The 20,064-nt window shown below is 42.6% G+C and overlaps 1 protein-coding gene across 2 annotated transcripts; it reads right to left on the bottom strand.

Moving 5' to 3' along the window:
* Nucleotides 1-2,276: 2,276 nt before the first annotated feature.
* On the bottom strand, nucleotides 2,277-19,809 carry cdk16 (cyclin dependent kinase 16). 2 transcript variants are annotated; one of them, XM_030732740.1, is made up of 17 exons: nucleotides 19,668-19,809; nucleotides 17,768-17,962; nucleotides 15,511-15,663; nucleotides 13,639-13,757; nucleotides 11,648-11,776; nucleotides 11,309-11,365; nucleotides 10,289-10,403; nucleotides 10,058-10,152; nucleotides 9,904-9,966; nucleotides 9,575-9,698; nucleotides 8,076-8,196; nucleotides 7,787-7,884; nucleotides 7,134-7,239; nucleotides 6,843-6,885; nucleotides 6,609-6,699; nucleotides 6,435-6,515; nucleotides 2,277-6,308 (listed from the first exon to the last, which is right to left on the bottom strand). In XM_030732740.1, the coding sequence occupies exons 2-17, from the start codon at nucleotides 17,889-17,891 to the stop codon at nucleotides 6,271-6,273; spliced, it is 1,557 nt and encodes a 518-aa protein (XP_030588600.1). In that variant the 5' UTR covers nucleotides 17,892-17,962; nucleotides 19,668-19,809; the 3' UTR covers nucleotides 2,277-6,270. The 2 variants fall into 2 exon arrangements, with proteins under 2 accessions (XP_030588600.1, XP_030588601.1); XM_030732741.1 differs by lacking the exon at nucleotides 19,668-19,809 and adding an exon at nucleotides 19,348-19,641.
* Between the last annotated feature and the right edge of the window lie 255 nt (nucleotides 19,810-20,064).

The following is a 20,064-nucleotide window of genomic DNA, read 5'->3' as shown; positions in this document are numbered from 1 at the left end:
CCAGGATTTGAACAACAAATGCTTTGTTTTTCTTTTCATTTTTAGTTTTTCCTTTTTTCCTTTCTTTTTTAGCACATTGTTCTCTTCGTGTTGCGTGAGGTCTTTCATATTTTTTCTTTACCACGCCAAAACACCCGGCCATGCACCCCCGAACCAGGGAAGCAGCCAACTCAGCCCCCACCCCGGGCAGAGAGCTGGAAACACAGGTGTGGAAAGACCCCCCCTACCCTCTACGCCCACTCGAAGTGTTTGGGGTGATGTGTTGGGTGTATGTGCTGGTGTATGCAAGTGTATGATGTAGAAAAGATGTATGGATCTATCTATCTGAGCTCTCATAGAGAAAATGACTACAGGACAACTGGAAAACTTTGTGAATTAAATACACACACTCACACACACACACACACAGACAGACACACACTAAAAAACAACTCTGAGATGATTTAAAAGATTGTAAACAAAAACCTCAGTGGTCCAAAAAAAAAACCTGAAAAAACAGAACATCAGTGTTCAAAAAGAACACAAACATTAAAAAACACCAACACACACACAACTTTATAAAAGAGGGGAAACAAATATAAAACCACAGTGTTCAAATGAAGGTGTGTGCATTAAATCAGTAAGCCTCGTGTTTTTGTTTGACCTCAAAGCAGCTTCATCACAAACACCTAAAGACAGAAAAGAAGAAGAAAAGAAGCACCCAGCAACTTTTTAAAAAATCACTTTAGAAAACTTCAATGTTCACTCTGCCCAGAAAAATAAGACTGTCTTCAAAAAGATAACATTGGCTGTTCAGACCCAAGTGAACAATGCACTCTTATACTTTTAACTTTTATGGGGAGAGAGAGAAATCTCAGGCAGCTTTTAGGCTCCATTCTGCCAGAAAGTACCGATATCTTCATTTGTCTCAGCACAAAACCAATTCTGACTTATCAGCGCACTGAAAGCATTTATCAGTTATCACTCTCACAAAATGTTGCCTGTAGGAAGCCTCTGCCAGCAACTTGCAGATTCAGCAGGCTCAGGAGGAGAGAAAAAAAGTGGAAAATTCAAGATTCAAGATTCAAGAAGTTTATTGTCATGTACACCGCAAAACACTGTGGTTATGCTGAGCAATGAAATTCTTACTAGCGACTGCTTTACAAACAATTGAAATAAGCAACTAAGTTAAAATAAAATTTAAGAACTAGTATATTAGGAAAGTAAAAGTAGAAAATAAAAATAAATAAATAATAAAGCAAGTGCAATATATACAGATATATACAGATGAAAGAAAGGCAGGTAATCACAGTTTGGTAATCAGTCAGTGGTTCAGTAGCCTGATGGCCTGTGGATAGAAACTGTTTTTTAGTCTGGTTGTTCTTGCTTTTACACTCCTGTAACGTCTGCCAGACGGCAGGAGTGTGAACAGTGTGTGCTGTGGGTGGGTACGGTCCTTGATGATGTTGTGTGCCCTCTTTATTACCCGGGTATGAAGATGAAAATGAAGAGGAAGAGGAGATAAAGAGGAGCAGTGGGAGGAGAAAAATGATAACAATTATATAACTTGTAAATTCTGCAGTCAGATGTATTGCGTGAGGTCCTGGTTTCCCTGGGTTAGTAGCCAAGAACTCCAAACATCAGCTGGTGAAAAGGTTTGAAATCATTCCCTGATGACATTCAGATTACAGCTTATTTAACTGTCCACAGGATTTATGCATCAGCGTTTTTGCCTTTAGCAAACGGTTCTGCATTTTTGCTGTGCTGAAGTACATTTGAAGTTTCCAGAGTCGCTTCATTTATTTCAGCATGTCCACTAATCTATCATATTCTGAACCACTTTCCCAACTGAGAGGCGCCAGGCAGCTGACCAGCCCGGCCAGGTCAGACAGGTACAGCGAAAGTCAATATTAGGTGCGACCACCTTTATTCTTCAGTTTCATCTGGTTTGTTTGATTCACTTTAGTTTTTACTGGTTAAACATGCTGATGTTCATTGAACACATCTGTTAAAGCCTCCTCGTGCTGCTTTTGGAGACAAATTTCACCAATACTGTCTCTCTATTCCAAATTTTGTAGTTCACTATAATAACCTGTCACTTTCCCTTTCAGGTTGTCATGCAGCCAAACCCCTCTCCCATCAGCCACTTGGAGCAAAATTCCAAATTCTGCTCCGGAATCTGGGATTCTGCACCACCGTGCCACAAAATACTTACGTTTACGTTTTGCTCAGTCCGGGAACCAAAGCGGCTTTTAGCAGTTCCTCTAATGTGCCGCTAACAAACAAACAGCCAACACTGATGATAAATAAAGAATTTTAATATTTATGTACTTTAAATATATCCAGTATACATGAAGTAAACATAATTGTACACAATAACAGGATATACTTTCTTTTTCATACTTGGACTCATATTTCAAGTATGCAGATCCGTTATAGCATCAGATACGTTGCAGTGCTTTCTTGGCAAATGGAAGATTATTCAAATGAACAGCATAGACGTTATCTGGAAGAATCCCATCATGCAGTGCAGTATATTGCAGATAACTTTGGTATGGTGTTGACCAAAACAAAGCATGTTAGTTCATTTACAAAAGCAGAGAAGACAGCATTTGCATCCATGTGGGCTCGAAACAAATCTATTTCTCCACAGGTCACTAAACATGACAAATATGCCATCAATTAACCCCGTTTTTGCCTCATTTTAAACACAAACTTACCGAATGATTCTTGATTTTTTTCTCAAGCTGTTTAATAACTCACTTAATATTTTATAGCTTCCATCTTAAATCCCTTTTATGGAGTATCTACATAATCGTAGAGAGGCCAACTTTCAGCAACTGTCAGTGCAAGTTTATCTCCAAGTCTGATCATAATACAACTGAAAATTCTTAAAGCATTTTAAAATTAGCGTCTGGACCTTCAGCTTTCCATTTTAATGACATTAATTTCCTTCTGAAACATAACGAGTGTTTTTGCTGTGAGAAATGGAGGCTATTTAAAGAAGAGAAACTGTCATTTCATACTGCAGGATGTATTACTGCCATCACAGAGCAATGGAAAAGAGGAGCACAGGGGTATGGTGTCCCTGGTTCGAGAAACCAACTACTTCCACAAACCAGTGCGATATGGGCACCGTTCAATGAAGCTGTCGGTTCAGGACCTGTTTTGTGGTGGGAATTCTGCTCCAGGGAATCAATTAACAAAATGCATTAATTCTTTAGTCAGAACTGTTTTTAACTGTGATAATATGATTGGAAAAGGGATTCTCTGACGATCAGTTAGCCGTTTAATGTGTTCACTTTGCATTAGGCAACACGACGTATGTGTTGGAAAACTCAAGTGATGGATGCTGAAAACGGGCCTCTGAACCCCCCCCCCGCAGAGATCAAAGGGTTTCTCATCATTTTTGCTTTAATAAGAAAAAAACACCACAGCTCAGAAACTTGGAGCTGTAGCATTCTGTTCAAGCAGATTATCTTTGCTAACCGAACTGTTTTCTATCGGTTCATGTTCCTAAAAACAAAAATGCAGATCAGTCAGTGACCTCTGAAGAAACATCTGCTCCCAAGTTTCACATCTGTATACTGTTTCCTGTGCAGTTGAAGAGCAGCTGAGGAACAACAACACTGCAGCGTGCAGATTAAAACCTGTGATTATCTCTAATAATCAGTAACTCTGTACACATTATTACTGTAAACCCAGTCAACATTAAACTACTGACCACATCAACAGTTTGGAGTTACATTCAACAGTCATTTGTTTTAACCCAGCATTAGCACAACTGACAGAAGCTTCACTTTGAGTCCGCCCCCCCCTCGTTGCATCACTTTTTTGAACACATTTAATTCCTAAGAAGCACACAGGCTGCAGTCAAATAGTCAATTTTGCTGAAGAAGGTTTCTCACTGAGTGACGTGACCAGAAGCATTTGTGTGGCAGCCACAATAAGAGCTGGCTGAATGCTCGAAATACTAAGAAAAGGTTCTGCTGTTACTCCCTTTAGCTTATGATACACTGGACCATCCTTTATAAAAAAGAAAGGAGCTAATCCCCATCCCACAATCTGTACACAATCTGTGCATTGCTGTGTTGCACGTTTTTACGATTATTGTTACTTCAGTCGCAGAGCCTGAAAGTGTTAAAGTGGGGAAAGATGCGAAAACAGCAGCACTGACAACATTTCATAGAAAAGGTTAAAATGACACAGGTGATCATTTCTTGACTGTTTGACTGCAGCCACAGCGTCCAGTCATATTCACAGAAACACGACCTGCGGCGACACAACCTCGCCTCAGCCATGTTTTACTGTTTCACCGCTCGTCTGAACGTCTCGTGGGGAGCAACAGGAAAAAAATATTTTCAAGTCTGATTTCTTCCTCTGGTATTTTAAAATTTTACACCTCTGGAACCGATTCTACTTTTTGAAACTGAACACTTCTGTTGCCGTTCGATGAAACAATGAAACATAAAGCAGGTGTTTTCATTTATGGGCGCTGTGTGTTTCTAACCTCCCACAAACACACAACTGTACGTGACATTTTTACAGCAGATTGAAGAGTCAGCTTCCTCTGAGTCAAACACTTTGATCGATGGTTATTATTGTCTTATTATTTCTCTATTGCTAAGATTTCTTCACAGCTAAAAAATAAAAGATTCACATCAAGAACAGCTAATCTCTGAAAAATATGAACACTCTTAAAACTGATAATAAAAAAAAATACAAATACAAAATAAAAATTAAACTTTTTGAAATGACTACATCCGTTTGAAGGGATGAAATCTGAAAACTACCTGAAAGCCACGAAGCCCGTCCAGCGACACCTGGACTCCGGGCAGGGGGAGGATCAGCTCTTAACGAGGATGTGAACCTCTTGGTGTTTTTGCAGTTTGTTTCCACACAGGCTAAAACCTCCACGAGCTGCAAAAACTTCTGTATGAAAAAAAGAGTGAACTGTCGCACATAGTAATTTCCCTTCAACCATCTGGAATTTCCTACCACAGGTGTGCCACAGGTGATGGTCAGCTGGCAGTCAGCTGACTGCTGATTGAGTCTGTGCAGAAACCAACTTGTTGTTTAAACAGAATTAGCCAATCAGAGCCCTGTATTTTCCTCTGGCATGTCATGGGGTTTAATGAGGCGCAGGCATGGCACCGTTCCAACAGTCTCAATGACAAAAACTACATATTGATCTCCAATAAAACACAAAAGCAATAAATAAAACTGTTGAAATAAATCCTCTGTGATAAGCTATATACGGCAGATTTATGGTGTCACTGTCTTAGTATTAATATATATATTAACAGTATTACAGCATAAAGTTCGAGTGTACGACACACACATGCAGAACAGCAGAAATCAGGTTCACACTTTCAAAATTAAAAACAGTTTCATTTTCCACAGACGTGTTTGGCTTCTCCTGCAGGCTGTTTGATGGGAACACTGAAGTGTAACTGGAATACTGTAAACCGAAACACAATCAGCAGCTCTGAACAGATATGGAGGCCTTTGAGGCCCGAAGAGCTGCAGTTTGAAAACAGAGAACATCCGTATTGAGCCTTCAGTGTGAAACGGCACCTGCTCCGTCCTCGTCCTGCAGGTTCACCGTTAGCTGCGCGCTTTCATCTCCTTGTGAACGGATTAAAAATAAATAAATAAATAAAAAAACAGATTGAAATTCAGGGAAAAATTTGGACTCCAAATTACTGAAGGTTCGTTTTATATTTAACAAACTGAATTTTTATTTTGCGTTTCATCGGGTGCTGAAGTTCAACATGATGGGACTCGGATCACGTTTTCAAGTTTAACGCTGACTTTGCTGCCGCAGATGTTCACACAGGTGATCTGACAAATACAGCTGTTTCCAGGTGTTTCCATTACAGCAGAGCTGAATTCCAGGTTTTCCAGGACTTTTATAAACTTGATATTTATGCGTTTAATCTGTGCAGTGAAAATGGAAGACAGAACCTCTTAGAGAAGCTTTTACTTTATTCACCTGTTCATCGCTCCGTGTACCGAGGTGAAGCTCTGAAGCCTGTTTCCGTTAGTCACAGTTTCCTGTGCTCTGATTGGTCAGGTAGCTGCTGTGATTCATTATTGTGTCTGTCTGTGTAAACAACAGGCTTCACCTTCACTTGATAAACAAAAGTAACTTTTGTTTTCTTCTGCTTTTGTTGCACTTGCTGTTCGTCAGTGATTAACTTGCAGAAAAAGCAATATCGTCATCACCACTTCCTGTCCTGGCAGTTTCCCTTTGTTTGTCCTGCAAGCAGACTCCGCCTCTCCACGATGTCAGAAGAGCATACTCCGCCTCCTGGTCGGACTGTTTGCTGGACAGAATGAAAAACAAAACAAATCAAAAAACTAGAACATCAGGCTCAGACAGCAGGGAGCCACACTGCCCCCCCACCCCCCGACAGGTGACATCTGGAAACACGTCGGTGTGTGTTTGTTACCTGGATCAGGTGCTGCTGCTGCCGTTGGTCTCATCGCTTCCTTTTCCAGTTGAATTTCTGGCAGGGTGAAGATGGACGTGGCTGAAACAGAAATAATCACAGTGCCTCTGTGACATCACAGTGACATCACAGACTAAGGGTGCGAGTGGTGTTAAAGTTGATGTTTAAGCTTACTGTCAGGAAGTAACTTCACTCTGTTTCCAAGGTTACTGAAGTAAGAGTGACTCATCGACTCATCTGCAGAAATCCTCTTCTTCCCTTCAAACTAAAGTTTAAATAAATGTAAAATTTGAAGTTTCTTCATGTCAATGTACGCAAAAAAAAGACCTATTATTCATATTAAAAGTCATGTAATTAGACTTTGTTTTATAACTAAGAAGAAAAGGAGACACTGAGACATTAACTGACCTGTAGAAATTTTGACAACAGCTCCACTCCTTCGGTGCTGAGCCTGAACAACACACACAAACACTTTATCTGGTGCACTGACCCTTTAACGTCAATATACGTAGATCTGTGTGCAGCCACAGACAGCAGATCTCTTCATTTAAACTGAAGAGGGACTCTTTGGAGGCCCAGATTCAAAGAATCCCATGGATCCTTGTGGGTTAGCTGCTGCAGGCTGCACACATCGGTGAGGGGTTAGTGTGTTAACCCCTGGCTACAAAAACTGGGTGTAGTTACAGTGTATCTCTGTACCTGGGAGTGTGGTTACTCAGTCTCTCTGCTCTGTACTGAGGGTAGTTAAACGCCACAAACTCCTCATTAGAAGTGATCCCAGGCCAGGTCTGCTCTGTGGGAGTTCCTGCATGCAAAATACACACAAAGTTTATTTTAAATATAAATTCAATTTCAATTCATTACGTATACAGCTTAAAAGCTGTGCAACATAAAATGGGTACTGACAAATGATTTTTTTTTTTTGAAACATGAATTTAAATTACTGGCTGTTCTCAGCTAAAAACAACATCATGATGAGGTCTTGTGAGAAGTGATGTCCCTCCCACGTCTAACCCAAAGCATGCCTTTACTGACACTTTGCAGCACAGGCAGACTCCTGCACTGCCACTGCAAGGCCAGTATGGGGTGCAGAAGGGCATGACACTATCAGTTCACAACAAACACACCAAGCTGCTTTACATACCAAACAATAATAAAGAGAACCCCAGTGATCTATGACCGAGCAATTGGCAACAGTGGGGAGGAAGAACTTCCCTTTAAAAGAAGAAACCTCCATTTAAAAACAGGCTCAGGGAGGGGCAGCTATCTGCCATGACCAGTCAGGGAGGTTAGAAGAGCACAGAGCTCTGTGGTCTCAACAGATGATGAAATGGAAGCTGATTGGTTCTCACCCAGCAATTTAAAGATAAAGTGAAGCTCCTCCTCGACTGTGGAGCCAGGAAACAGAGGTCGACCCGTCACCATCTCGTAGAAAATACAACCAACACCCCTACAGACAAGTAGAAATACACACACACAGTTTGTCTCAGCAGATGGTTTAACATTGGTTAGATATCAGAGACTCAGGTTATTTTCACCACAGAACATTCATCTAAAATTTTTAGAATCAAAAGTTTCAAATTTCATAGTAGTAATACTACAATATACAACAGTAGTAATACAGTACACTACAGCACTGACCACATGTCGATGTGAGTGGAGTAGTCAGTGCTGCCCAGCAGGATGTCAGGCGGTCGGTACCACAGCGTCACCACCTCGTTGGAGTACGTCTTTGTTGGGATTGACTTTGCTCGAGCCAAACCTGAAACACACACACACACACACACACACACACACACACACACACACACACACACACACACACACTATATGGGTCATGATGCCAGAGGTCATCCAGAACCAAAGTGCAACTCTTAAAAGCAGTTTCTGGGTGTAGCAGTACAGAGAGTTACGATAAGCACAGAAAGTGCATTTAAAAGGGGGAAAAGGTGGATTTAAGTCTTCAGCGGATGATGTGCAGTGACTCTGCTGTCCTGAATTCATCGAGGAGGTCATTCTGTCTGTGGAGGTTAGACGTCTGTAATCCTTCTCTGCCAAACAGCACAGAGCAAATCCATGTCTCTGGCTCATCGTCAGTGTCCAAGCATAAAAAGGAATCAGTCTCCCTCTGAGTCTTTGGAAACTGCACGGCTTGCAGCTAAAGTGAAGCAGTTTTAATAATCAATTCTCACTTTAACCAAAATCTACCCTCCCCATAAAACACCTCCAGAGGTAATCTAAGAACAGCGGTTCTCTCTGATGCTGATGTGGTGGCTGCAGGTTATAAAATGAGATCATGTGAGTGTCCAGAGCTGCTTTTGGACGACAGAATCCCTGAGGGAGTTCCCCGAAGAACTTCATACCTTCATCACTTTGTTCTGTTTACACCAGGACGCTGACATGATGTAACTGCCGCCTGATGGTTATTACCAACAACAAGACAAAGAGCATTGTGATGCTTCATGATAGCCAGGCAGGGTTTCACCAGGGTGGCTGCAACTGGCCAAGGAGGGGGTTAGCAATTTCACAAGTAGCACTGCCCACCCACTACAATGTATGAGTGTGTGTGTGTGTGTGTCTGTGTCACAGATGGAACAGCTGGGCAGCTCGTCACACACAGTTGATTTGGTCTTTTACTTTCTTGTAATCCTCTTCCCGTTTCTTAATTCTCTGTCTACACTGCTTCACTGTGTGGATAACCAAAGTAAGAAGATGAGAATAAATGTAAAGGAAAATGTAATATGTTGCTTGGACAAGTAAAATGTTCCATTTCCTCCAATAAAGGCTGGACTCGCCTGTCGGTCCATTTCTTCATGTTTTTTTCCGGTTTTAGAGCCAAAAGGGCTTCTAATGAGATTTTTAATGTGACGGGTGCCGGTAGACATAAGCAGCTTATGCTTACATCTACACTGATCATTATACATTTACATCACTCAAAGATGCCTTTTGGGCAAGAGATACCTGCCCTAAAGTTGGACCTAAAAATGGAAATAGCTTCTAATTCCACAAAGAAAAGAAAAAAAAAAAAAAAAAAAGTAGGTATTATGAAAAAGTTCCTCCAATCCAAAACACCTCATGACTGTAACAGTGTCTGCAGACACCCTCACAGACACGAGACAACACGAGGCCAGGACACTCACCGAAGTCTGCCAGCTTGAGCTCTCCTCGCTCATTGATGAGCAGATTTTGTGGCTTTAGGTCTCGATGGAGAACTTTCCTCCGATGGCAGTATGACAAACCTCGCAGCAGCTGGAACAGGAAGAGCTGAGGACAGAAACACCAGTATAGTCACAGGAAAAAAAAAATAAGTGTGGAGTTCAAGTTAAATCGGCAGCAGGCGAGTGACCCGTGATGCTGACCATCACAGCTGTGAGCGGCAGTTTTACTCATCAATCTGTTGCACGTGATAGTCACACATGTTAAAATTTCATTTCAGTGAATTTTATTGTACTAAGACATAAAAACTCACTTTGACATTGTGAACATGGATGACATTTCCACAGTCGTCCAGATACTGTTTCAGATCTTTGTCCTGAAACAAACACACACACACACACACACACACACATTAATACAGACCAAAGAAGAACAGGAGTTTGTGTATTAATGTGCGCCTTTCTTACCAGATACTCAAACACCAGCGTGAGGGATTTCTGTGTGTGGATGATGTCATGAAGCGTGACGATGTTGGCATGTTTCAAATCCTTTAACAGAGACACTGAGGAGCAAAATGCAAACATGCTGTCATTGGTACTTCTACTGCTGCAGTACTAATAATACTTCTGTTGGTTCAGTTTCAGTAATCTGACTCAGCACAGCCGCACTCCTGTCACACAGTATCAGTACTGCAGTACCTTCTCTGATTGCAGTACACGGAGCTCCTTCTTCATGTTCCAGTCTAATTTCCTTCAGAGCCACGAGGTTTTCAGTCAGTTTACTTCGACCTTTATACACTGTGGCATAGGTCCCCTGTGGACAGGTGAGAGACGGACAGGTGAGAGACGGACAGGTGAGAGACGGACAGGTGAGAGACGGACAGGTGAGAGACGGACAGGTGAGAGACAGTTTGTTTTTTTGGAGCCAGAAGCAACCATATTTCAGCAAAAGCGTGGACTGCTGCTGGCTTCTAGCCGGGAAGTTTGCTTAGCAAAGTGCACCCGCAGACTGTGGGGGTGCATCATACAGAACAGGTAAAATGCTAATTAGTACCAACATATAAATCAAATCATACAAATTTTACTTTAACAAAAAATGAGCATAGACTTGTGTCAGCAAGAGAGTTTATGGAAGGACTGCTCAGCAAGTGTGTTTCTAATTCATGCTAATATTGTTTTATTACTCAGATATAGCGGAGCTGGACATGAAGTGTTGCTGAAATTATCTGGTTTTATTTCATATTGTGGAGCGGCTTTATAAACAAACAGTTATCCAAAGGTTACACTGGACAGTAAGAGCAGGGAACACTGGGTGGTTTGCAGCGCTCTGGTGCAGCTGACAGTTATCCATGCATAGGTCACACAGTCTGCTGTAGCAGCAGAGACGTCATTACAGAGAAAGATGTCAGTTAACTTATTATAAATTTAAATATTTAGGAAAACTGTGTAACAGTAAAGATGGTGGTAGAAGTATAACTTTGAGGGGTAAAGTTTTTAAAATCTTATTTGTGGACAAAGTCAGAAAACTACATGCAGTTGTTGTAGTTTGATCATTGAAATCAAAGTTAATTTAGATTATTTTCAAAATAACTGCCAAAAAAAAAAAAAGTGCCCAGTGGTTAGGGTTTGTAAAGCAGCCATGATGGCTCATGTAACATCAGAATGGAGCGCTTAGATGCCATTTGTGTAAACAGATAGTGGGAAACAATGTGACCTCACCTCTCCCAGTTTGTCCAGCTTGATGTAGGTCTCCAGTTTCCCAAATCCAATTTCTGACTGCATGCAAAGAGGTGGACAGGAGAGGGTTAATATAACGTGGGGAACATCAAATACAACAAACACTAAACATCCTGTAGTTTTCACACATGCCCCGCAGCCCTGAACTTTTGATGTCACCCAACAGATATGCAGCCTGCAGCACGGGGTATTTCCAGCAGTGTGAACCTGCTGTGTGCTACATGAGAGACGAGGACAATCATGGAAAACACACAAATGGATTCTCCCAAAACTGTCCGAAGCACGTGTGTGAAAACTGACAGTAGGTGCAGGTACACGTACCAGAGACACTCTACGCAGCCGCCTGCTGATTGGCTGCTCAAACAGAGCTGGACCAATCACATTGAACTTCTCCAGGTAATCGTCTGGAAGACGGATGTCAGCTGGTAATGACAGACGTTTGTTGATGTCCTGAAACAGAAGAAGAAGAAACCCGGAGGTCATTCACGTTCGTCCTCCACAGTATCTGAGTTTATTTTAGTCGACAAAGGCCTTTAAGCTTTTTAATACTGAGGGAGAAAAAAAGGCTGATGACTGAATACAGTCCACACTTTTCACCACCAGTAAATGTTCAGTCATCTTGAAAATAACTATTAATTTAAGATGAAATGTCTGCATTTGATCTGAAGTACCACTAAAAACAAAAAGGACAGACAGCACTGGAAATCCAGGCCCTGGTGACCGCTGCAGCAACAGTGATAACACCCGATTCCTGTGAAAGCTGCTTGCATGAGCGAGATTATAAGAGAACCCATAAACTCCACAGCTGTTTGTTTTGCTCTGGGCCCAAAGGCCCAACATGGTGAGAAAGCTGCCTGAACCTGAGCGTTAACGCAGCAGCAGAGGTTAGGATCGAAGAGAAGAGCAGAGATCACGTTTCTGTCTCCCACTGACAGACATGGATTAACTGAATTTGGTGCATCGGTGACAAACACTGAAATATGTTACATAAAGCTGACAAAAACGGCACAATGGAGCTTCAAAGCTGCTTAATTTTTTGATCAGATAAAATAAGACTCTAGCATGTTTGATTGACCTGATCAGAACCAGCAGTGACTGCAGAGCCAGAAACGTGGAGGCGAAGTGTGCTGAGCCTCAGGCGAAAAGGCATTTACGGAAACTCTCGATTGTTTTGAAGAACAATCTGAAATTATGAGCCGGATGAAGTCTGTCCCCTGACCTAAATCCATCAGGACACCTCTGGAGGATTTTAAAACAGAAGGTAAAGACACAAAACCTCTGGCAAGGATTTAGAACATCTGTCCACAGATGTGTGACAGACTGGCATCACCCATTAGCCGGGGGGGGGTGTCACATCTGTCTGCAAAAACAAAAGCCCACATAGAAAATAAAAGGATCTCCCTGATGAAGGTGGACTCCTGTAGCTGCACTCTAACCTGTGTGATTTTAATGAGACCAGCTCAAATAGCTTATACTTCATTTACTGCAGCCTATTGAGTTACTGTTACTGTTTTACCGGCACTGCGCAGACGTAAAGCCAGCTTTGCTGGAAGCATCAAGTCTGGCACTGAAACACAGGCAGTTTGGTCAGTTCATTCCTTAAAAGCAGGACCTGGACCAGCCTCCATTACCACTGTGCATCTGAACCCACAGGCAAGCTGAGTCCTTCTGAATCTGGAGACACACTTATCCAGAAAACTCCACCAGTGACTGCAGCACTACAACAAATCTGATGTAATTCAACATGTAAAAGATGCACTCAAACTTGATGACATATTTGGGAAGCTGCAGGCTAGACGTGTTCATTGACTACTTTACAGCCAATGAATATCGATGGTAAACAAACACAAGGCACCATCTCAGTCAGAGAACTGGATGCTGTGTGAAGGGTCTGTGTCAGAGAAGACATGCAACACTCTGGTTGATAATGATGGGTTTGATATGCACTGAAGAAGCCACCACAACTCTCAAACTAGATTTAGTCCTAAATATAATGCAGCCTGCAGAGGACACAAGCTGAAACACCTACATCCAAACAACTAAACAGCCAGAAAACAACCAAGCAGCAGCAGCTGGGGAAAAAATTACAAACAACAACAAAAATATATGCAAAAAGCTAAAACACACATCAGGGACCAAAGGCTTTGCAGAAAGGATGCTGATAGAGTCTAATGGGGGCTCTTTAAGGACAGGGAAATATCTCACCCTCTCTGCTTTACTCTAGTAAGCTGTGTGTGTGTGTGTGTGTGTGTGTGTGTGTGTGTGTGTGTGTGTGTGTGTGTGTGTGTGTGTGTGTGTGTGTGTGTGTGTACCTCAGTAGAGATCTTCTTGTTCCTCATTCTCACTTTAACTGGACTCTGAACATCATCTGAAGAAGAAGCTGGATCACTTTCTCCATCTGAGCTCATTTTCACATCTTCATGGACGATCTCTGAAATTACACACATAAACACAGTCACACACACACATACACACAAAGGGTCGGGCAGGCCTTAATTTCCCCATATCACAATCTGATCACAGGATGCACCAAAACAAACCCAATCTACAGAGGCCCCACCCCACATCCCAGAAGTCCCATGTCCAAGCATGACAGGTCAGAGCTGGTATGACTCACAACTAACCCCCCCCCCTCTGTAAATCTGTCAAAAACAGGACTATCCTCTCTCAGAGTGACACTGAAAACACACTCCACTGCACTTCTCACCTCCACACTGAACTACTGTGATTCATTATAATCAGGTTGTTCCAATAGCTCTCTGAAAAGCCTCCAGCTGATCCAAAATGCTGCAGTAAGAGTACTAACGGGGACTAGAAAACGATCTTCCTCCCATATTAATTTCTCTTCATTGCCCTCTTGTGAACTCTAGCATGGAAAATCATTTTCTTCACATACAAAGTCCTGAGTGGTCAGAATCCATCATATCTTAAAGACCTAATAGTATCATATTACTCCAGCAGGGCACTTCACTCTCAGTGCAGGCTTACTTGTGGTTCCTGGAGACAGAGCCACATCGTTCTATACTGCAACACCCCCCAGAATGGGAGGCAGAGCCTTCAGGTTCCTCTCCTGTGGAACCAGCTCTTTTTATATGCTGCTATTACATTTTGCTATTAATTTTGTGTCATCTGTCTTCCACAGTGCATCCTCTCCTCTGGTCTGTTTCTGCATGCACCCTTCTGCAGGCATCTCCACCAGCTCAGCACCACCAACATGCTCAGTGTTTAATGTTATACTGTTTGTCATCTGTGCGTGCGCTCGTCTCTCTCCGTTTTCCCGTCACTGCTGCCGGTTGCAGCAGATGGTTGCCTAAGCCTGGTTCTGCTGGAGGCAAGTTCTTATTTCTCAGTTCAGAGAGCAGATACGCAGCAGACTGCAGCTTCCTAGTGGTTACACCTGCAGCACATGTTCTGCGTTGTCACAAGTAAAACAAGTCTACAAAAATTTTGGAAAGAAATCTGTGCTCTGTCTTCAGTTTATGGACAAAGCAAAGTGCTGTAAAAAAAAAAAAAAAAAAATGTAGGAGGCAACAGGGAGCTGGCACTGGAAAAAAAATTCCCTGTATATCAGCAGTTTAAAAAAAATACCAACAGTATTTCTTTGTAAAATGTCCGTGCACACATCACGTGTAAAACAAACTATTTTTGACTGCTCTGTTTTTATGTTCATGGAGTGGATCTCTGCAGCACACACACACACACACACACACACACACACACACACACACACACACACACTGCGCTCAAACCCGTTGCAGCCACTTTCATTGATTACAGCAGAAGTGTACTGTTGCAGCATTCACTCTGCCAATGGCCTGCATGCCTAACACGTTCAGTGAAGCCACAGGGTTGGTTTGACTGTTGGTGCTGTACTGAATTTAAAATGAAGGAGGGGATGCCTCAGTTACTTTTACAGCATTCAGACTGAAACTAACCAATTATGACTTAATTTGTGTTTCACAGACAAAAACTGATCTGTTTTCACTTGGAGAAATTAATGTTAGTTTGCTCCTTAAAAAAAAAAAAAAAAAACTCTTTAAATTTTCATGCATACAGCAAAGAGCCAATTCCACTACTATTTTTATGTGGATAGATATGATTATACTGTATATATTCAGTACATGTATGTGTGTGTAGTAGTACTACAGTACTTGTACATGTAAATGTACTTGCAGTATTAGTACCCAGTCTGGTGGTGTGGTTCAGGTAGGAGCTCAGGCTGCGTCCGAGGCCTCTGGGTTTCCTCAGTGAGGTGCTGTACGACTGAAGTAAAGACTGAACTGAAGAGGATGAAGCTCGAACCTTCAAACCTCCAGAGGAACGAAGAGACACCACCTCTGAGGGGAGAGATGAAGGGGCGAAGGGAAGGCAGGGAACAGGGAGGATGATGGAGGTGATGGAGGAATGAGAGAGGTGTAGGAGGAGATGAGGGGTGGAGGTGGGTAATGGTTGGTTGATTTAGAAGAAAAAAAGAAAATGGGGTTAAAGGAAAAAAAACAAACAAAATTGAATTAAACAAGTATTTGATTAATTGATTGATTGACAGGTCCAGGAGTCAACCAATCAAAATCACAGATCCAACCAACCAATCAAATCAGAGGGAGAAATCAGGCAGGCTCGTCAGGAATTAAACCAGCAACCTTCCAATTACCAGTCTGCTGTGTGAGCTGCAGACCAGTTTACAAAGCTGGTTAGCAGCTGGTTAGTTCTTGACTGTTTTAATTGGGACTCATTTCAATTAATTACTTACATTTAAAAAAAAAGTTTAAAAAAGGGGTTAAAATAAAATGAATAAATAGATTTTATTCATGTTATTTATGTATTGAAGCCTTCAGCCAATCAAGGCAAAGTTCTGTCATCGCAGAGGTGGTTCCCTACTGGGGGAGCCGGAGGAGAGCGACTGCAGCACCAGACTCATAACTGCAGCCGCCAAGCTCCCGCCAGGTTATGGTCATGTGACATAGGGGCATCCTGCAGCAGCAGCGAATGTGCGAGATCTGTAACCAGCATGCATCACATTGAGTCAGCGCTGCACAGCTGGTGGCCTGTACGACAACATAAGATAAACATACCCAGAATACCTTTGCCTTATCTGGCTGCACTTTCTGTAATATCCACAATCAGACTAAGCAGTCACACAAAGGTGGTCATCAACTCGATAAGCTTTCCAATCTAGTTATGAGTGAGGTCACGTGAGGCCGTGACAATCCGCTGGGAGCATGTGACCGATCACAAACACGGACGGGTCGACCGGCAGCAGAGTGGCATATTTAACAGAAGAGATGAAAATATTAGAAAAATACAAAAATATAACAAACACTATACAGCTGCTGCGAGCCAAGCAACAGTGTTTGATAGGGAAGGCACTGAATAAACCCCATTTAAACCCAGAAATGAAAACTGGCAACAACAAAAAAAAAAAAAGAGTGGCGGTTGCTGATATTAAACATGGTACAGTTTCAAAAAAATGAGGTGAGTACATGTACAATTTATCCAGTGATCCAAAGGTTCAGGCTTCAGACTAATCTAAACACTCTGTTTCTTTCCACTCTTGGTTCTGTGTGATGTCAGAGAGCGCGGATATCCTTTATATGGTCACCCTTGGCTACAATCACAAAAGCCCCACCCACCTGCAGTTTGTTTGCAGTGCGGTAGCCATTCAGAAAGCTTGTTTACAGCTGTGATAAACTGGGGGACTGCAAGTAGCAGTAAAGGATAAACACTGGTTATTTTAACTGTCACTCACTCTAAGCTACTGTAGTAGAATCTGAGATAAAAAAAAAAATAAAGGAGTGTGAAATAGGCGTAATATGTCTCCTTTAATAGACTTATCATTGTGGCACTGGTAGCTCTGGCTGTAATTATAACTGTGTATTGCATTAAATTATGTTGCTTCGCTGTATTCTTATGATGTGTAAAACATTAGCATTATTTTTTTCCCTGGGGCTTGTTGAACTGTGAGAATGAATGAAAACATAATTCTAAATGTAAGTAGGCTGGCTTGCAAAATTCATAAAAGATTTAAAACATTTAAAAGGCTTTGTTCTCCGTTTTAAGATTATGCTGCCATAAAACTACAGAACAATGAAATGCTTTAAAACTCTGTGCAGCCAGCTGGAAAGAAGAGGAAGGAGGGAACCGATTTCCCTCTACTCATCAGACCTCATCACTGTGCAACAATGGGCTTAATGGTCTCTAAAAATCACAGACCCTCTGCCCACCAAGGTTCAGGAGATCTTCTAGGAATTTCCCTCTGATTGGTCTGTATTAGTTTGTTTACGTGCTCTGGTCTCAAACACAATGTGCACCTGAGCAGGTCAGGAGTGAGTGGCATAAGTTAAAACCACCTTCATAAAACTTAATACCCAGGGTTAAACCTGACGCTAAGCCCCAAATCCGGCATCATCCTACAGGCCTCTGATTCACACCTGACAGGATTACCTGAGTCACTGTGTGAAGTTGCTTCCTGAGTGATGGTGTCACTCAGCGTCCTGTCCCCTCCCCCTGACCCACCCCTCCCCAGAGTGAGTGACAGCTGCCGTTTGATCTTCCTCATCCTCTCCATTAGCGGGGGCCGGGGGGGCAGAGGGGGACGTGACGCCGAGGGGGGCAGGGCAGCCAGCCCGGAGACCACACCTGGACAGGTAAATAAAGGAGAGAACATTAAAAAAAAATTAAAAAAGAGGACCAAAATGTAATTAGGGCCAGAAGTAGGAAATGCCTAAACACCTCAGCATCTGACTCATTACACCTAAACTAGGAAACCTCTAAACATCATCAACTAGTCAGTTTACCTGACAAATCCTCACCTGTAAACTTAGTTTACCTGACAAATCCTCACCTGTAGACTCAGTTTACCTGACACATCCTCACCTGTAAACTTAGTTTACCTGACACATCCTCACCTGTAAACTTAGTTTACCTGACACATCCTCACCTGTAAACTTAGTTTACCTGACACATCCTCACCTGTAAACTTAGTTTACCTGACACATCCTCACCTGTAAACTTAGTTTATCTGACAAATCCTCACCTGTAGACTCAGTTTACCTGACACATCCTCACCTGTAGACTCAGTTTACCTGACACATCCTCACCTGTAGACTCAGTTTACCTGACACATCCTCACCTGTAAACTTAGTTTACCTGACAAATCCTCACCTGTAGACTCAGTTTACCTGACACAACCTCACCTGTTGACTCAGTTTATCCGCCACATCCTCACCTGTGGACTCAGTTTACCCGCCACATCCTCGCCTGTGAACTCAGTTTACCTGCCACATTCTCACCTGTGGACTCAGTTTACCTGACACATCCTCACCTGTGAACTCAGTTTACCTGACACATTCTCACCTGTAGTCAGTTTACCTGCCACACCCTCACCTGTAGAGTCAGTTTACTTGCCACACCCTCACCTGTTGAGTCAGTTTATCTGACACATCATCACTTGTAGATTCAGCTCAGGTGAACATCACCTTTATTCAAGCCACCTGTGTATTCAGCTCACCTCAACATTAACTGTATTCACGTCGCCTGCAGACTCACCTCACCTAAGCATCATCACCTCACCTGCGGATTCAGCTTGGGTGAACATCTTCACCTGTGTTCATACTCCCTGCGGATTCAGCTCACCTCAATATCTTTACCTATAGATTCCATCTTACCTTGACATCATTACCTAAAGACTACTCTTTACATCGCCACCTTTAGGTTCACCTTACATGAGCATCACTACCTGCACATCATCACCTGACACAAACAGATCATCCTGGATATGCTGAAAATGCAGACAGACATAAGCCAAAGACGAAATGTGATCAGCGTCATATCCACAGGTGAACTTGATGTACACAGGTGAGTGTGATGTTACCCAGTGCTAATGAAAAGATTCGGGGCCTCGCATTTATGTAGCAGAAACAACCTCAACTAACAAATGAAACTAAACAGCTTCTTCGAGCTACCTCGCAGCACGTTCACACCTGACAGCTAACATGCTAACACCTGTCTGACAGGACAGCTACCTGACAGATGCGTTACGTCATTGCCTGTGGCTGTGACGGTACAGGACGGGAATTAAAGCTACGTGTCCGTCACCGTGGCAGCTGCTGTTCCTGTTCTGCTGCTTCGGGTGTCGTATCTCCGTGGACCTGCCTACGCCTGTGTGTTTCTGCGCTGGAGTGCTGAGGACGGGAGCCGTGTATTTCCTGCAGTAAAACGTCCTCCTCACTGTTATAAATAGCAGCGGAGGCGGAGCGGCTGCTGCTCCCTTAACGATTCAGTCGCTATTTGATAAAAGCAGTTTTCCGGTTACACGCGAGGCCCGGAGGTGACCGTTACTCACCGGGAGGGTTTGTCCCGGTCTGTCCCGGGTTATCCGTGGCTCGGTTCAGTCTGACGGCTTCTCGGATCTTCCTGGCTCCCAGTAATCTGCAGCCATGTTTCTGCTCCGCTCAGCTCCGCTCCTCCGGTGCGTCCTGACGGAGACGCTCACGGCACCGTCAGTGACGTCACAATCTGACACGTGTCCCCGCCCCTTTTCGTTTCTTAATATTTTTAATAAATTATACTTAAACATGTTGGTTACACAAACTTATATCAAACAGAGCAGGCCATAAAAAACAAAGAAGAATCAAAATAAGCAATTCAGCAAAAAACAACAAATAAAAGCATTTTATATTCTATACATATTCTGTATGTTAGAGACATAAAGGGGAATTTAACAAAATAATAAGAATATT

Source organism: Archocentrus centrarchus, chromosome 7 (genome assembly GCF_007364275.1).
Source record: "Archocentrus centrarchus isolate MPI-CPG fArcCen1 chromosome 7, fArcCen1, whole genome shotgun sequence".
NCBI lineage: Eukaryota > Metazoa > Chordata > Actinopteri > Cichliformes > Cichlidae > Archocentrus > Archocentrus centrarchus.
This window is presented reverse-complemented; position numbering and strand designations above follow the sequence as displayed.